General features: G+C 32.2%; 2 protein-coding genes across 6 annotated transcripts in view; both read right to left on the bottom strand.

The window, feature by feature from the left end:
* The window catches only part of snama (something that sticks like glue), a 40,372-nt gene extending 33,725 nt beyond the window's left edge, over positions 1 to 6,647 (bottom strand). For all 5 annotated transcript variants that reach the window (XM_088232021.1, XM_088232022.1, XM_088232023.1 and 2 more), the window contains exons 1-6: positions 6,401 to 6,647; positions 4,236 to 4,441; positions 3,842 to 4,094; positions 2,630 to 2,744; positions 2,335 to 2,459; positions 1,182 to 1,342 (exon numbers count right to left, since the gene is read on the bottom strand). In XM_088232021.1, the coding sequence (XP_088088147.1) occupies positions 1,182 to 1,342; positions 2,335 to 2,459; positions 2,630 to 2,744; positions 3,842 to 4,094; positions 4,236 to 4,401 (820 nt within the window). In that variant the 5' untranslated portion in view covers positions 4,402 to 4,441; positions 6,401 to 6,647. The remainder of the gene's footprint in view (positions 1 to 1,181; positions 1,343 to 2,334; positions 2,460 to 2,629; positions 2,745 to 3,841; positions 4,095 to 4,235; positions 4,442 to 6,400) is intronic.
* A 3,889-nt stretch (positions 6,648 to 10,536) lies between these two features.
* On the bottom strand, positions 10,537 to 15,914 carry LOC148278023 (soluble calcium-activated nucleotidase 1). The gene is made up of 4 exons (XM_088232029.1): positions 14,955 to 15,914; positions 12,846 to 13,055; positions 11,906 to 12,139; positions 10,537 to 10,835 (listed from the first exon to the last, which is right to left on the bottom strand). Exons 1-4 carry the CDS (start codon positions 15,489 to 15,491, stop codon positions 10,632 to 10,634), a joined length of 1,185 nt encoding a protein of 394 aa, XP_088088155.1. The 5' UTR covers positions 15,492 to 15,914; the 3' UTR covers positions 10,537 to 10,631.
* Positions 15,915 to 18,747: the final 2,833 nt, after the last annotated feature.

Raw genomic sequence — 18,747 nt, 5'->3', positions numbered from 1 at the left:
TGTAATTGGGCCTTTTGGCCTATTGTGGTCCAAAAAAAACATAAATAAAATTTTCCAATGTTATCGGCGAAAACACCAATTATAGTGTCATAAATGTCATCTGATCCCGGTGCCCAGTGGCATCGGTCCCGAGTTAGCCACACATTCGGATTTTTTACTTAGGTTCTTATTTTAAAAATTATGTTTTTAAACAATAAAAGAGTTTTTGACAATATTTTTATTAGGTATGTCCGAAAAATAGCTCGTTATAAATGTATGGTAAAAACCATTGACTAAAATGTCAACAAATGTTTCCTCATCACATCCGAGATCTCGCTATTTCTGTGAACATATTATAACCAAGTTCGACTGTTTCTATTAAAATATTGGAGAATTTATAACCAAACCTAAAAAGAGTATTCTATTATTTACTGTTTAAAGGAATAACCTGCTAAGGCTCTATTGTAGAGGCTTATCACCAGGTAGGGAAGAAAGGATATGGAATGAAGTTATGATTAATACACCACAACACCCAGACCAATTGAGAAAAAAATCTTTGCTAGATTTTTCCTCGCAACTAGCGGGAATCGAACCCGCGACGCCAGTTTCACAGTTGGCCGTCTAACCAACTGCGCCACGGCGCCTGCCGAGATAAACGAATAACAGAGATGGGGAACCTTTTAGAGAAGGAATATAAAAGTCTAGGCATTTACAGAACTCATGACCTGTCATTGGCTGGTTTAAGTGGCCACTTTACACACTGTCACCATTTTGCCTACATTTTGTTTTGTAAACTTAATGAATGTTTTTTTTTTTATTAATATTTTAATGAACACAAGCACTTACATACAATAATTATGTGTGTATTAATTGTAAAATTGAACATAATACATTAATAAAGTATTTGTATATATTGTAGGTCAGCACCCTTGAGGTAATTTTCACAAAAATAAGGTATAAAATTTTTACAGAAAAAATACATGTATGTTGGTAATTCCCATACACAAGCTCATCTTTTATAAAAATTAACTCTTATTATGATTTGCTAAAGTGTGGAAGAAATTATTATCTTTAGAAGTTTGACTAATATTAAACTATAAATTAATAAAAATTTTAATAAGACATTATTTTATCAATCTTCTTAAAGCAGGGTGTAAAAAACTTAATAAAAAAAAAATATTTACAAAACAGTTTGTACTTACACTCGTCACAAAATGAGTTCCCACAGCACGGAATCATGACTGCGTCAGTAAGAAGGTCATGACAGAGTGAACACAGAAGATCTTCGGGTATTTCCTGACGAGGAGCATCATTAGCTCCAGTTACCGGTTCCACTCCAGAATCGGAAGCCTGATAAGCCTCACTGAAAAAATTAGCAAAAATTATTTATCAATTTCAGTTGAAAGCTTTTAATTACGACCATGCACAATCAAAACAATTTACACCAGGAATTTTCTGAAATTCAAAAATTGACTGAGAATGTGCATCAACTAATTAGGAATTTATATTAAACACTATCAATATTTGAGAAGAAAAAGTAAGTTTAATTTGACAAATGTTTTAAATAATAATTTTAAAATTAAAAAAGATTTTGAGAATGAGATTTTTTTATTGGGGATGCATGTAGTTAATTTTTATTTAAATATTCAATACAGAAAGCACATTTAAAAAATACAAATCCATTAAGTGGTTTTTCTTTTTTAAAGGTATTTTTAATTTCTCATTAAGATAACAAAACGTTATTTTGACAAAATAAACTGAAATATTTGCGCATTGTAAAAATTGCATATTTTTCTTTTTGTTATCAATGAAAAATATATAAAAAAAGAAACCACCATCGAAATGTACATTGTTTAAATTATATTCTTAATTTATTTTTAAATGCCACTTAACAGATATTGCAGGCGCAATGATGATACATTAAAAACTAAAACAAACGTCATACGGGGTAAGTCCTCCCTCACACATAGCCACAGTTTTGCTTTTTAAACGTTTTAGGATATTCGAGGCCATATTTTATGCTATTCAGTATATCCAGGCAATTAGCAATACTGCGATGAGGGGTACAATCAAAGCTTTTAAAGTTTCTATGTCTTGTTATTTTTCCGGTTGGATTGAAAATATCAAATTTTCAGAAAATTACTTTAAAAAAATTGATAGTAAACATGAAAAACTGGAGAAATACATTAGTATTTATGAACAGTTTCAGGAGAGGGGTGGGCGCATTCATTGTATTCAGGCAATTTATGTATGAACTACAAACTGCAGACCTGATTTAGAAGGACGCACAATCCTTAAAGCACGCATGTATGTCTAGGGAGCGGACGTGGAAAACAGTAAAGTAAAAAGGCTTACTGATCAACAACTGGGACTGCAAATACTCCGTTTGGAGTCATCATAGCACCCGGAGCAGTAGGACCTTCAACGGGAACCATGAAACTACAAGGAATTCCCGTACTTCTTTTGATGTCTATCGGCTCCTAAAACAATTCAAAACAAAATACCATCACATTCAGAACATAAACATCGAGAAAGAAAATAATTTAAGAGATTTTAGCATAAAGTACTTCTTATCCCCAAAAGCATTATTTTGTACACATAGGGTTAAGTTTGAATGATTGGAAAATAATAATAAAGTGAATGTACTTACGGCAGATGTTGATAAGGGGCAGTTCCTAATCCAATGTCCCGGCATGGAGCACTTATAGCACCTGTAGTTAGCGGGCACAGCACCTTGCTGATTAGCACCTCGAATCTTCTCATAGCTTTATGAAACAAAACCAAAACTTGTGATACTTGACAAATAATGTTTTTCTCAACACTTGTCCGGCTTCGACACATTCCATGAATCATCATGAGTAGTTGCACGTGCGAGCTATCTTTCTTTTCCGCTCACTCACATAATACACATGTACATGCACGTGTCACAAGCGTGAGTGAGACAGATGCCTGGTACATTCGAATTTTTATGTAATGTTTATTTTATAAAGAGTTTTTTAGAATTTTAAAAATATTTTTCTAATCCGTTTATTGCAAAATTTCGCTTATGTAGCCATGTCCAGAACGTATCCGCAGCAATCAACGGGGGTTACGTGTATTGAAGAATTACATTTAATGCAATTTTTTTAGATCAAATCAACTGTAAAGTTTATATTTGAAGCACTCACTTTGTGGTTATTCATTATAATAAAATAAATAAAAGAACTTTGTTTTTAACCACTAATTTTTATTTTTCACCGACCGGTTTCAAAGCAAACAAGCTTCTTTGTCAAGGTTTACGTAACTAATGAATTGATTCCTTTTTATTTTATTTCTATCATGTTCACTAAATACTACACGTGGACCCAATAAATCAAGTGTTTTTTTTTTTATATCAGATTACCACCAGTGTAAGAAAAAAAACATTTAATTTATTGGGTCCACGTGTAGTATTTAGTGAACATGATAGAAATAAAATAAAAAGGAATCAATTCATTAGTTACGTAAACCTTGACAAAGAAGCTTGTTTGCTTTGAAACCGGTCGGAGAAAAATAAAAGTTAGTGGTTAAAAACAAAGTTGTTTTATTTATTTTATCAAATCAACTGTGTTTAGGACAAAGGCTTCAAACTACAATACTGGAACAAGCAGTTTAAGTCTTATACACATTCTAGCAAAAATATTTGAACCACATACACCTATTGGCTTAAATCCTCTTGATCTTGTGTATGGGACCTACCCATTTGGTTAGAATAACATAATAACTAATCAAACAACTAGTGGGCAAAATTGTGTTTTGAAGCCTTTATTCTAAAAGAGTCAAAATTTTGTAATTTTTATTTTATTTTACCTTCGGTTGCTTTTAACGTCAATATCCTACTTACTTGCTGGGATCATAATCGAGGGTAGACTGCGACATCATGGCGTTGATCTTATCATCCTCGCTCCCCTCCATCCGGGAGAGGTCGGACGATCCCTTAGCGGTGCTGGTGCCATCGGCGTTCCGGGCACTCCCGGGCAGTGCCGGCCCTCGATTGGGCGGACCATCCCAGCTCTTTTTAGGCTGCTGGGCCAGGGGAACCCGGGCCACAAGGAGGGAAGTGTTTTTAGGGATTAGAGCCGTATTGTCCGAATATACTAAAAACAAAAAAACAATTATTAAAAAAAAAATTGAAACATTTCATGACAACAATATAGGGAATCGAACCCGAGACCACTTACATGGTAGGCAAACGCGCTGATGAACTAGACCACGAGGTGAAAGATAGATAGTCTTACCTTCCTTTGTCTGGGCATTTGTGACCTGCAGGTCAAAATCTGAGGTCTTCCCTATCCTCTTCTGTTGAAATATTGCGGCTTTAAGGTCAGCCACAGATATGTGCAAACCGTCGAATGTGACCGTATCATACTCCAGCGAACTCTTGAACTTGTAATGCACAGACATTGTGCCTGCTTTAATTCATCATACTGCTAGTCACTACGAGCTGCAAAAAGAAAAAAATCACCAACTAAATCAGGAATGCCCAACTAAAATCAGTTGGTGGGTCAAATAAAATAATGCACTTCTTTGATGGGTCACACATAAATATTTCTTAACTTTATAATTAACATAATATTTTCTTAAATAGAAAATAAACAAACAACTTATTATTGTTTTATGTTTTTTCTTTATATATCCTATGATTTTTTTTTTCTCATGTACTCATATTTAAAATTATGTAAACTCTTATAAATAAACAACTACAGCAGTGTAAGTCACTCTCCAAGCACAAGAGCTAGTCTCTTTTTTGGAGAGTTACAGTGATAACATTTACTAACATGTACCATTTATGAAATTTATTAATAAAAAAAACTTAAAATTAAAATAGATATTTTATTATTTTCAATTTATTTTAATTTTTATGTCAACCTTTAATTTAGACATTGCGCATCGTAATTGATTTATTAATTACGCGAATCAAAAAAAAAAATGCGAATCTTTTGTAAACAAAGATGTTTTTGAAAAAAATAAATTTACCATATGACAGCTAAAAAAAATCATTGTTTTTGCAATGTGGGGATCTGAAAACAGGCCACAAGACCTTTAAAACCGATCCGGGTAAGTGGGTGGGGCTTTCAATGTTGACTTTTGTGAAGTAAAAGAGCCGAAACCTTTATCATGTGGGTGAGATTCATCCGGCTGAACCAATTCTAACTGGCTAAGTGTTGTCACGGCGTTGAACATTCAGAATGTCGATCATAGATAGCAATGTTACGGGGATGTTCACATTGATCGACGGTCGATATTGGTGTATTATTTGTTCATTTCACCAATAAAAAAATGTATAGAAATTTTAAAGCCACGGAAAGGCCACTCAAACCCTTCAATTGGGCCACATGTGGCCCGCCGGCCAAGGTTTGGACATGCAAGACCTAATAAAAGGAATTAAGTATGATTGTATAACATACGGCAATTTGTTATCTACGCTTACCCCCGCAAATCATGGCCTTGATGTAAAATATTTTTTATTTGAAGGGAATATTTTCATTTTTATAATTTACCCAAATATTTCAATTTAGGGGGCCATTTACAAGTTGTAAATAACTCACTATTGGAAAATGGTTATCAAGTTTGAGTAGAGTAGGGTTTGAACCTCGGACCTCTGATCCCTAAATCTACAGGACCACAACCCAACATCGTAAAAAAAAAGTTTTTACTAACAGTAAAATCTTCCTTGTGTAAATATTTTTACATATATTAACAATTTAGAAAACTGTGAGAATCTAATCACTTTAACCTCGGCAAATTTTTGTGCTAAAATAATATAGATTACTAGCAGTGTTTTTCATTTTTCATACGAGAATAATTTAACATAATCTTAAACAAAGTAAAACTTAAAATGACGGAATCGTGAAAACATGTTTTATTGCAGGTACATAGATTTTAACTACAATCATTAAATTGGCTGAAAGTCAGGTGTTTGAAAATTGAAGAACAGGGTGGTTTTGGTTAATCAAACTATTGCATGTAATAATGATGGATGGGTTTGTTTTCGTTATGTGAACTTCTATTATGAAGATCAAAAACGAAGCATTAAATAAGCAAACACATATATGTTGTATGTACGTACGTTATCTTTGAACATAACCCCAAACAATTAATTTTCGGGAGGTCTCTGTAACAATCCAAATAATCTTGTCAAAAAAGCATTTTTTAATTATACATACATTGATTCTGGATTTGAGTAAACTATGACATAGTCAATTAGTTTCTTATTAATAATTATTCACGGCAAATAAAAATCTAAGCGTTGGATAAACGATAAGATTCATCGTTTGAAAATAACTTTTTGGAACGTTACAACACTCGATTAAATTCATCGGAGAATTAAACAAGTTTTCACTTAAGCGTTTCAAAAGAGAAGAAAAAATATTAGAATAACACGCAACGGGAAGTAACTCACTTGATACAACGCTGTCAAGCCGCCATGACTTTCGATGCAGGGAAAGTCTATTCGCGAATCAGACGAATTGGAAATAGATATACACATACTCTGGCGTCAATGATTTTGTTTAGTACTCATGTGAAACGACAAAATATATGAAAGATAAATTTCTTCACTAACAGATACAATGTGCGAATTTAACTAAATAGTTTAAAAGAGCGTTAAAAAAACACTTGCGTCCGATTTCACAAAATAATTCAACCATAGAAAACTAAAATAGATATAACATTATTGAAGAAAAAAAAGGTAAAGGATGTTAAAAATATATATATTTACTGGTACCTACATAGAATTCCAAATATTTTGGTGTTCATAATAAAATGTATTTTGGTATATTCTCAAAAAACATAAACTGATGAAGTGTGAAAATTTATATCGGGTTGTGGTCCCGTGGCTAGTGTCTCGGACTCACGGCTCAAAGGTTTGTGGTTCGAATTTAACTCTACCGCAACTTGTTTCCCATTTTCTAATAATGAGTTATTTACAACTCGTTGAAAATGGCCCTCAAAGTTAAATATTTGGGCTAATCATAAGAATGCAAATATTTCTTATTCTTCAAAAAACTTACGAATGATGAAATCAGGCGAGAGTGTAAATTTGAGTCAAGTATAATTGATAAGATTAAGAAAGGGTCTCTGAGATGGTTTGGTCACGTAGAACGAATGGACGATGAAAGAATGGTAAAACAAGTATATATGGCGAAAAAGAACGGTAACTTGAGATGAGGACGACCAAGAAAAACGTGGCATGATTAAATTAACCAAAATTTTAAGTCTGGTCATGTCAAGAGCAGACAGAACCGAAGGGCATGTATGACAAGATGTATGAATGTGGAAGAAGCTAGGAATGTATACCAGGATAGACGTGTGTGGCGGTCCATTCTCTCTGCCTTTGCCTACGGGGAAATGGCGTGATGGTAGTAGTAGTAGTATATATATAATGTAGTTTCCAAAAGGGTGTGCGTGAAAAAATATATGACAGTGAAAAAAAGTATTTTCAACGCGTACCTATTGATTTTATAAGTTATGGAAATAAAAAAAACCATTTACGAAAGAAAACACTAAATTTTAATTCTGTTTATTGTATGAAATGTTCTGAATAATATTTTGTGTTATTTATTTTTGTTTATTGTTTTTTTATAGTATTGGCGTTCTTATTATTTGCCAAAATATTTCAATTTTGGCACCATTTTCAACGAGTTTGAAATAAATCATTATTGGAAAATGAGAATGACGTTGGGGTAGAGTAAAATTCAAACCACAGACGTCTGATTTGTAAGTCGTCCAGAATACTAGCCACGAAAGCAGAACTTGAGTTATTGGGTACAGGAAGTACACATAAGTGACTGTTTTTCATACACAAATATAATAAACCCTTTGTTATAATTTTAACCGGCAATGTTTATTACGGGTACATAAATATTTTCCAATTTTCTTTTGAAGAAGATGTTGCTTTAACAATAAGTCCGCCAAAATAGTTTTTCTTTGTATATGAAGTTTAGAAATAAATAAAATTTATTTTTATTCACAGTTTTTTTTAAAATACTATTTTATGTATAATTAGCAACCAAATTAATATTGTAACGTTAAATAATATTACAATTAGAAAGGATCAAGGTAACGCCGCACCAAGGCCAAAATAAAGGTACTCATACTCACCGACGCGAGAGCGACGGCAATGTTCCAATTTACAATTACACTCAAAGATTGCAATTTACACCGCTACATCGTGGCCGCTAGATTACGGCTCCGCTTTCTTAGGAAACCATAGCTTAAGGCAGCTTAATGTCTATGATTATACAAAATGTCTATGGTTTATTAACCGAAAATAATATTCTATGCAAGCATTTTCATGGCTGTTTAGTGTCCTGTCGTATAATCTCTGGTCCTATCCATTTGATTTTAAGGCGGCAAACAGTTCTGGTTTTTTGTGTATACATCGGAGACTGTGTTGAATCTACATTGATTTAAGATAATAATTTTAAATTAACATGGATTCCGTCGATATAAATGATTCTGATTTCTGTGATAATCTTAACAGAAATTTGGACTCGCTAGTAGCGTCCCTCAAAGACAAAAAGGATAAAATTATATTTGTTGAAAGTAAGGAAATAAATTATGCACATATAATGAAATTTACATTGTAAATCAGTTTTAACGATTTTTTTACGAATTATTTCAGCTAAAGCTGCCATATTGTCGGTTGAATTTGCTTCAATGCTTGAAATTCTAAAAACAGAAAAACTTGCCGAACTGCAGAAAATTTTTGAAAATGTTGAAACGAATAACCCAGAATAAAACATTCATATTTCTCCCTAATTTTGTTTACAGTTTCTACTATTAATATAAATGAATAAAATCTGAACCAAAAATAGCCACTGTTATTTCATCCTTTGAGCAAAAAGAGCTTTTGTTTTGTCTAGTTCTATATTTACATGAAAAAAATTGCGAGAATCCATAGGGCATCTGTTTTTTGTTTTAGTTAAAAATGGCTATCAAAAGATAAAGCTAAAAAAGAAAAGTTTTTAATATGGTTTTTCAAATAAAAATATCTGTTTCTCTCTTTCCCACATTCGCTTCAAGTGGAGCATGTGGACATCACCAGTTGCCTCCAGGAGACCCTATCGCCAGCCTGCAATCTCGCCTCCTCCCATGTCAACCCAGCGACCCTTGGTTTAAAAAACATCAAGGACTCCTTAAATTAATTTTGTTATGTAAATTACGCATTATCATTGCTCATATTCTTGGAAAAGAATAGGAGCAAATTGGAGGATTTATGATTCAATAAAAACATAAGTTCCTAGGACAACCAGGATACTTTGGAAGAAAACTCTGCTTTTTATGTAAATGCTGACTAATTAAATTCTTGTCTAAATTAAATCTTACAACAAATTCCTTTTGTAATGATTTTTATGGTGGAAATTCTCCAGTCTAGTAAACACAGGGCTCATGGCCTCATAGAGTTAGGGATGCGTTATTATTTTTTTGTAATATGTATCTTTATCTGAATAAATATTTTTGTTAAATAAAAAATTACATAAAAACGGAGTTGAGATATTTAACAAATCATTTTGGCTTTTCTCAACTATTACTACTACTATCATGCTATTTCCCTGTAGGGGTAGGCAAAGAGAATGGCCTGCCACATACGTCTATCCTGGCGTATATTCCCAGCTTCTTCCCCATTTATACATCTTGTCATACATGCCCTTTGGTTCTGTCTGCTTTTGACATGACCAGACTTAAGATTTTGGTTTATCTGATCATGCCACGTCTTCCTTGGTAGTCCTTGTCTCACATTACTGTTTATTTTCGCCATATATACTTGTTTTACCATTCGTTATACGTTTAGTAATAATTTGTTTTAAATACTATATTTTACTTATTCTACTTACATGTATGTATTTTATTGTACATGCAACTTATATATAAAAGGAACTAAGTGCCGTTTATTTCAATAAAATAAAATGACCAAACCATCTCAGAGACCCTTTCTTAATCTTATCAGTTATACTTGACTCAGATTTACACTTTCGCCTGATTTCATCATTTGTAACCCTGTCATACATTGATTTCCTACACATTTGTCTGAGAGATCGCATTTCAACCGCATTCACTCGGCTTTCATCCTTCCTCTGCCAGTTCCATGTTTCACTTCCATACATAAGTGTTGGGACTAATACTTCATTGTGCACAGCCAGTTTAGCTTTGATTGACATATTTTTATTAGGAATTACTGTACTTAGTACGCCGTTAATTTTTTTGTCCGCATTCACTCCTTTCGACATCTTTTTCTACTCTTCCATCTCTTAAAAACATACTTCCCAGATACACAATTTCTTTTACTTGTTCAAGACATTCGTTGTTTACATTTATTATGCAGTCAGTAACCTCACTTCCCCTTTCAAATACCATCACTTTTGACTTACTTTCGTTCATCGCCAATTCGCTCTCCATACATTCTAGTGACTATTTTTTGCAAATCCTTTTTGCTGCTTGCTAACAGAACTGCATTATCAGCATACAACAAGCAGCTCTTCTCAACATTATCGATAATGACAAATGTGATACACTAAAAAGGAAACTCCAACTATATTTGTAAATTTAATATAATTATTTGAATTGAATACTGTACATCATATACAAATTGATTTAACACAGACAATTTTGCAATGCTTATTGCACTAAGTTCATATGAACTCTAGTCCTTCGAATTTCATGTTGGATATTTTGGTTTCCTCCATTAAGATTTCGCCATTGGTCCTGAATGCCATGATAAACGAGGCTGTCGTACCCTGGTACTCCATTGTCCTAAGTGCTACTATTGCTTCGTCATTACTTCCCGGAATAAACTTGAAGGATGAATATCCATGCGTTGGAGATGGACTACCAACCTGTAACAAATAATGTTAAGTTAATGATACAATATTTAACGATAGTTCAGAATAAAGATAATATTCAATCTAAATTTTCATAATATTAATCTTAGAATCATTAAACATTTTATCTTATAATATACATAAAGGAAGAAGGGGGATATACAGTATTATCATAGTAATTTCTATGCCATAATTTGTTTAGTAACAATATAGAGATATAGGTTTCGAGTTTTCAGAAATAAACTCTTAACAGTTTCACATTCTTCATTCATTGATACCGTAATTATTTTACTTTTTTTATTTAAAACTTCAAGTACAAAGATTAAGTACTTTGGCGGACTTATTGCTAAAAGCGATATCTTCCAGCCAGCCAAAAACAAGACAGGTCAAAAGAAGAGATTGGTCAAACTTTTGTACTAAAAAACCATAAATATGTATCAAAAGATACATACATATGTTAAAATAAAAAAACCTTATTAATTAAAAATAACAGCTGTTTTTTAATTGGGAGATAAGGCTTGCACATATAAACATTAATATTTTTTTTTAAAGTACATTACACACATATTAAATGATGAGGAAATGTAGAATCAGATGATGAGGAAATGTGGAATCAGATAATGAGTTTTTTTTTATATGGGAGTTGCTTTATTATTTACCTTGCTTATAATATACAAGGTTATTATACAATAGTTAGATAATGAGTTTGGAAGGAGAGAGAAAGAGGAACCAAGTAAAGAAAAGGGGATAAAAAAAATTATTTAAAATAAACAGTAAAAATTCAGGGAGGTCAGGATTCTGAGGATATGTAGTAATGTTTTTTTATTGGCAGATAAAATTAATAATTGACAATCTTTTATAGTGTATTCACTTTTCTGTCATAATGTCAAATCACCGGGCTACAGTACTTGATTTTGGTGGAGGAATATTAAGGTGACAAATTCTATCTTGAACAAGAAAAAATAATATACAAAAACTAGTTCTCACATAGGATAAGATTTAGAATAATCATGTTTTAAAAATGATTTATTATTTTTATTTGAATCAATGTTTATCCAGCTAATTTTTTCAAAATGTAAACTTACTTTGACAACATTAATATCGGAAAAATTAGGATCAGATGTGATTAGGACATTACATCCTTTAGATTCATCCTTTGTTTCGTTGTACGGTTCAAATGAGCACCTTCGTGGTAGGAAGAACCATTGATTTTTGTAAGATGACCAGGATCCAGACTCGTGGATCATGTAACCCGGCCAATCTATTCCAATGGCCCGTCTTATTGCTTTATATGGTACTACCCAGTTCTCGTGCCGAACCTACAAAAAAGTAGATAGATATTATTATAACACAATTCTGTACCACTAAAGATTAAATTTAAAAAATTAAAACGTGAATTCTAATAATTCAACTACATATTCATTTTGTGTAAAATAATTCAAATAAACTTAATATGCCGACCGGTTTTAGAATAAGACTGCTCCTTTGTCAAGGCTTAAAAATAATATATGTATCCATACTTAGAAAATAATTTATTATCCATTTTATTTATTCAAAATATTTTATTTTCTAATTACCTGCCTCACTAAGTAGCCCTGTATTGAGGCAGGAATCACTTTTTTTTTTCAGTTGAGTCGGTGGATATTCAATACAGTATATTATAAATGGAATTTTTCACTAACTGCTCCTGATAGGTCCATAATCCATCTTTTTATTTATTTAACTTTTTGTACATAATGTTATTTGTACATTGGCGGGCTTATTGCCAAATGGAAATTTCTTCTAACCAACCAATAAAATAAAAGTTTTATTTTTATAATTCAAGTTACAGAACATATTCAATAGAATTTTTTTTAAATTGAATTGATTGGATCAAAAATATATTATAGCAGATATAATATGTAAAATAGTCAACAAGAATTTTCTAATGAGTTGGGGCAAGTTCACAAGTACGGGTGGTTCCTAGTTGTGTCACTGTACTCAATAAATGTATGTATTATGTTATTAAAGAAAATAAAGAAATACCTCTCCGTGATTATTGATGAGTTTTATCCACATGGGGTCCACACTTTCGAATTGCCCCCCAGGTGTTGTCCATTCTTTTCCCATGGATCCAACATACATTATTTCCCCGCGTACTGTGGCCCACTCTGCCTTGAAACCCTTACTCGATCGTCCATCGCCGTCCACCAAAACTACCCAAGGTATTACATTATTATCTACTATTTCATAAACCTAGAATAAAAATTAAAATACTATACTGGATATATGTATATAATTCGAAGAAGCTTACAGAGTAGATGGCACAGAAATAACTATGTTTTTAGAAAGTATACACAATAGTGTTTAAATATTAATTGGAAAATGTCTTTGGACTGGCACCTAAAGCAGAAGACTGATCATCTTACCTTCATGTAACGAAAATAATTAAGATACACTAAAGTTATTGTATCAATGCAGTGCCCTATGCACCATTAGATGTGGAAAGAAAAATATGAATATACACAAAAAGCAGTACGCTGACAATTAAGTTAAAAAATGCAATTGAAGGAAAATATTTTATTTAATCAATTTAATTTAATGTTAAAAACCGATTATTGCATTCAAATTTTTCTAATACTCATTTAAACTTATTTGACACCAAAATAAATGTATTAAATAAGAATATTGCTTAACAATGCTGGAATAAGCATAAATATTATTACAAAAAATAGCAGGAAACGCAGAGTAAATTTCATTTAAATTATTTATTGACAATTCTTGATGGAATTCCATTGTAATGATGTAAATACAAGTTATTACATCATTGCAGAGTAAATTGTTTATTTTTTTACCTAAATGCACGAGTGAGTAAATATTGGGTGTAAAATTAAATGACGACTGACTAAAATTAGCTCATTGCGATTTAGTTAGATTATTACTTTTTAGTAACAAGTTGAAAAATTTCTAAAAAAATCTTTAGGCTCCGATAACTCGGTCAGCACTAATTTTCAAACCCTGGTGGATAGTGATCAATTTATTGCATATGACTTCTAGCATAACCCCTTTCAAAAGGTTAAATTTCCAGACACCCCATTTATTTATGTATGTGTGGTCTATTTCTGTAATTAAAGAGTGATTTTTCGAAGAATCCTATGTCAAAATTTATTAATTTGAAAGTAAGAATGCCATTGTAATCACAATTAAAAGCTGCATAACCAGCAAGAATTTGTTCAGTAACGGTCACTAAATCTAATACTATAAGGCTTTAAAATTTTACATATTTCCTCAACATACCCTCAAATATTCTTATTTTAATAAGAATGTTGATGATTGGCATATTACCAAAGTCTATTTAACCCTTTTCTTAGCAATGTATCCTATAGGATACATACTATGATCTCATTTTTTCTCGTGAACTAAAAAACGAGTAAAACAGCACTCAATTAAAACTGCTTTACCATATTTTTCACTTTAAACTGCATTATCTCAGTTCATAATAAACTTTGATTAAAACAAAAAAATGAAATATTATGGGATTCTGAAGCCTTTTCAACCATCAAATGTTTGACAAACTTTTCTCTCTCCTTCCAAACTCATTATCTGATCCCACATATTCTCATCATTTAACACGTATAACATAATGTACTTTAATTTTTTTAAATTAATTAATTTCTTTAAAAAAAATATTAATGTTAATATGAGCAAGCCTTATCTCCCAATTAAAAAACAGCTGTTATTTTTAATTAATTAGGTTTATTTATTATAACATATTTATGTATCTTTTCATATATATTTATGGTTTTTTAGTACAAAATTTTGACCAATCTCTTCTTTTGACCTGTCTGTTTATTGGCTGGCTGGAAGATGTCGCTTTTAGCAATAAGTCCGCTAAAGTACTTATTCTTTGTACTTGAAGTTTTAATAAATAAATAAATGTGTAAAAAAATATTTTAACGTTCTGCCAAGATAAGGGTTAAGTGATCTAATTGCATAGCTTGAGTCTAAAATTACTTTGATAAGTCATATAAAAGAAACACTTGATCTGATAAAACACAAATAACTGTTTTTAACTTAGGCCACTTTGAAAAATAACTTTAATCAATTTTAAATAAGAAACCACGCATTAAGTGAGTTATGCATATAATTACTTACCATTCCTGATCTATCGTCGAATGTAAGAAGTCTTCCATCGAATACCACAAGTTCAGATAACTCCATTCCTCTTCCCTTCAGAGCGTAGCTTGAACTCAATATTAAAGGTGGCTTGGTGTCCCAAGTCACAACAACAGAACTGTGAATAGGACTATAACTTAGGTAGCCTTTTTGTAAGAAACTGTGCCATGTGTGCTTCTTATCCTCCGCTACTGAATTGGTGTCTAAATCTGCCACAATGGCTATCCTAAATGAAATCATCCCCCCCGACTTGATAGGGGGGGTCAAAGGATAGGTGTAATTATATTGTCTGGGTTGGAAAGCCCATTGGTGAGTGAAGGAAGGTGATTCCTTTTTACTATAGTAATAAAACACAAATAGAATTACTACACCTACAGTACTGACTAGAGATATGAATTGTGTTTGGATTCTGACTGTTCTGTTACCGACTCTGTATGCAGTCGGCGTCCTCAGCGCCGAGCGCCAATCTCTCAACGAATTCCTCATTGGATCTCCTTCGTCGTCTAGCAATAGCATGACTTTTAAACATATACGATCGACATTACCTTCTTGACTTTACATTGTATTTAACAAAACGACAGATAACGTTCAACTATCAAATTCGTGACCATCGTCTTACGATTTTATGCATTTTTTGACACATATGCAGATAATTTATTTACACAATTGACATTTCAACTGTCACGTGGCAATGAAAAGTGAACTACAAAAAAATGTGGCGTGAGATTCGACAATTTTTTTTTATCGGGTAAATTTAGATACATTACGCAGAGATTTATTGATGGGATTAAGAAATTTAATTTCAAATAGATAATAATTTCAACAAGTGAAGATATTTTTGACATTCAAGTCAACGACGCGATTGTCTCTTGCCGACCATAGACGAGTGAAGAAGACGGGATCATATCCATAGAGAGGAAACACAAAAAACATGTAAGTAGGTTCCAAAAGTGCGACATACACTTATAATTTTGTCTAAACTCAAATCTTCTTCTTTTTTTTGGCCTTTTCACCTCTCAACTCGGGTGTTCTGGCCAGTGTAGATTTTTTGGTTTTTTTCTCACATGTGTTAGTAATATAATATATAAAAATTAGTATGTTAGTATTTAATATAATATATACATATAATAAAATAACATATTTACAGCTTAACACCATTTAGAACTAGATATTTACATAAAATTTTAAATACATTTTTATTGAGAGGGGACAGGAGAGTTACAATATGAATAGGGAATGAGATATTAATATCAGAAAGGTCGGATAGGAAATCAGGATTACAATCGTTTATGGGGCATACAAAAAAACATGGTTTAAATCTTCCTCATCAAGCTGGCATTCGCAAATGACAGAGTCCCAGACATGGATTTTAAACAGGTGAGAACCATTGCAGCAGTACCCAATGCGCATTCTGCGTATGGAGGATGTCTCAAAATTGTTCAGAATTACTTTGGAAAACCAAGGCTTTTCTGTTACATTTGGCTTCAGTTGGAAAAGATGTCTATCCTTGGCTTAAACTCAACTCGACCAAAGCAACCAAAGTCCTTTGGAATTTGCTATGGTGTATAATAATTTATATAAAATAATCAAATCATCATCCCGTTTCCCGTAGAGTTAAGGAGAGAGGATAGAACGCCACATTGCTCCGTTTTCTCTCTCTTTTTCTATTGGCATACAGACTTTGCTTCCTCTGCATTCATACACCTTCTCACGCACATGCCTCGATTATTAATAATTCTGTCTACCTCATTTTGTATAGCCATCAAAATTTACATTGTAAACCTTTTTAGTAATTATTTCGACATCCATTCACTCTACGTGTTCAAACTAATGCAAATCTCCTTCTTGATTTAGTTGATAATATAATACATAATGCATGAATCTCGACACTTGTGCATCTATCGCACATTTAGTTTTACCATACACCCGAGAGATCGCATTTCTTCAACACTCAGCCTACTTTCATTCTTTTTTTTCTGAATAAGTTTAGTGCGACGGGAAATTGGATATAAAAAATGTTTTTGAATTCGGTAAAAATTAGAGCATTTAATTGTGCGGCGAAGTTTCTCTGAAATGCATTAAAAATATATTTACTGTAATTTTTTGTCAAATTTCTCTAAGTCCCCTTCGCAGGTTCAGAAATAACCATGAACAATATGAACATCTCAATATTTTGAATATGTTCAAAGGTTTGTAGACAAAATAATGAATTTGACCCCCTAGGGAGTCATCATGTTAAAAGTTTCAGCTCTTTAACTTCACTAAAATCAACAGATGGAAGAAATATGGATGTTCAAATATAGGCAAAATGGTGAATATTACACAGTATGTAAAGTGGCCACTTAAACCAGCCAATTATAGGTCATAAGCCCTGCACATGCCTAGACTTCCATATTCCCTTCTCTAAAATGTTTGCCATCCCTGTTGTAGTTTGTTAATATGAAAATCTTATGTTCTTCAGTTAACTGAAGAACAAGATTTTTTAAGAAGTTATAATACAAGTCAAATTAATTATCACTTACATACACTTAATCATTAAATAATCAAACTGGTAAATTCAATTCAAGACTCAGATTTTCTGAATTAAATTGAGTTCATCTTTAAACCACTTGATAAATAATATTTTTATGTACACCAAATTTAGAAAGTCAACTGTATATTATTTTTAACATTAAATTGCTATTTTCTACTAAAATTATAAAATAAATTAGAATAAATTATTTCCAGTTTGTCACTGACTAAGAAGCCATATATTGTTTATCCTGTATTGTCTTTTATGATATATTTTGAGAGTTCAGCATTCACCCTTCTGATTTTTATGTTATTTCTTTTTATTCTGTAGTAAGACCGATAGACATTTATTTTGAAATTTAGCTGAGTATGTAACCGTTTTGAATGGGAGCGTCCCATTTTTAGGTAGTCTGTCCTGTTTTCCCCAAGCACAGTTTTGGTATGCTGAAATGTCCTGCTTTCAGAAAAAGATTAACCCTATCAAGTACATATCTAGTTATGAGTTATTTACGCTAAATTAGATGTGGTTTTCTGTTATAAACATTATTAAAATGGGTACAAAAAGTCAGCCATAATGTTCTAAAAGTGGTGTGTTGATTGCCATAAAAAAAATGATTTATTTAAGGTTAAATGAACTTTTCACCAAATTACAATAATTGCAGTTAAAAAAAAACAACTTTTTTTTTGTATTTTTGTGATTGTAATTGGTAAAAATTATTTTTGAAAAAACATGCAGTTTGTTTTGATTTTCTGCAACTATAGAGTGAACTTATTTATTATATTTATGATTCACGAGAGTTTGACACAGGCAACTTAAAAAAACATGGTCACGGTTCAAATTTAAAATAAAATTGCAAAAAAAGTCATCAGACGGTAGCACATCGCAGTGCAGTGATGGCAGATACGAGCATCTAGCGGATTAAAGTGCCATCAAAATAAAATAATTTTGTGTCTAACGGGATTTAAAGGACGGCGGATTTTCTGGCAATGGCCGGGATCACTAAAATAATAGGGAGTCCAGAGTTGCATTTTCTATCGCACTGGCAATTTCTCCAGGCAAATATTTATTTAGAAAAACTGGTATGTACTAAGATGAGGTGATTTAAATAATGACTAGGTATTATCTCTCAACCAGGGCTGTTATTCTAAAAGCTCTCGCGCCCGTAGAGAACATTTTTAGTATGCAAATACGCGCTTTAAAAGTGTTTTCTATGGCCGCGAGAGCGTTCAGAATAAGAGCACAGATGTGTATATAAGCCGG

This window comes from Micrasema longulum, unplaced genomic scaffold (genome assembly GCF_059751315.1).
Source record: "Micrasema longulum isolate JH-2025_06_02 unplaced genomic scaffold, ASM5975131v1 h1tg000938l, whole genome shotgun sequence".
Lineage (NCBI taxonomy): Eukaryota > Metazoa > Arthropoda > Insecta > Trichoptera > Brachycentridae > Micrasema > Micrasema longulum.
This window is presented reverse-complemented; position numbering and strand designations above follow the sequence as displayed.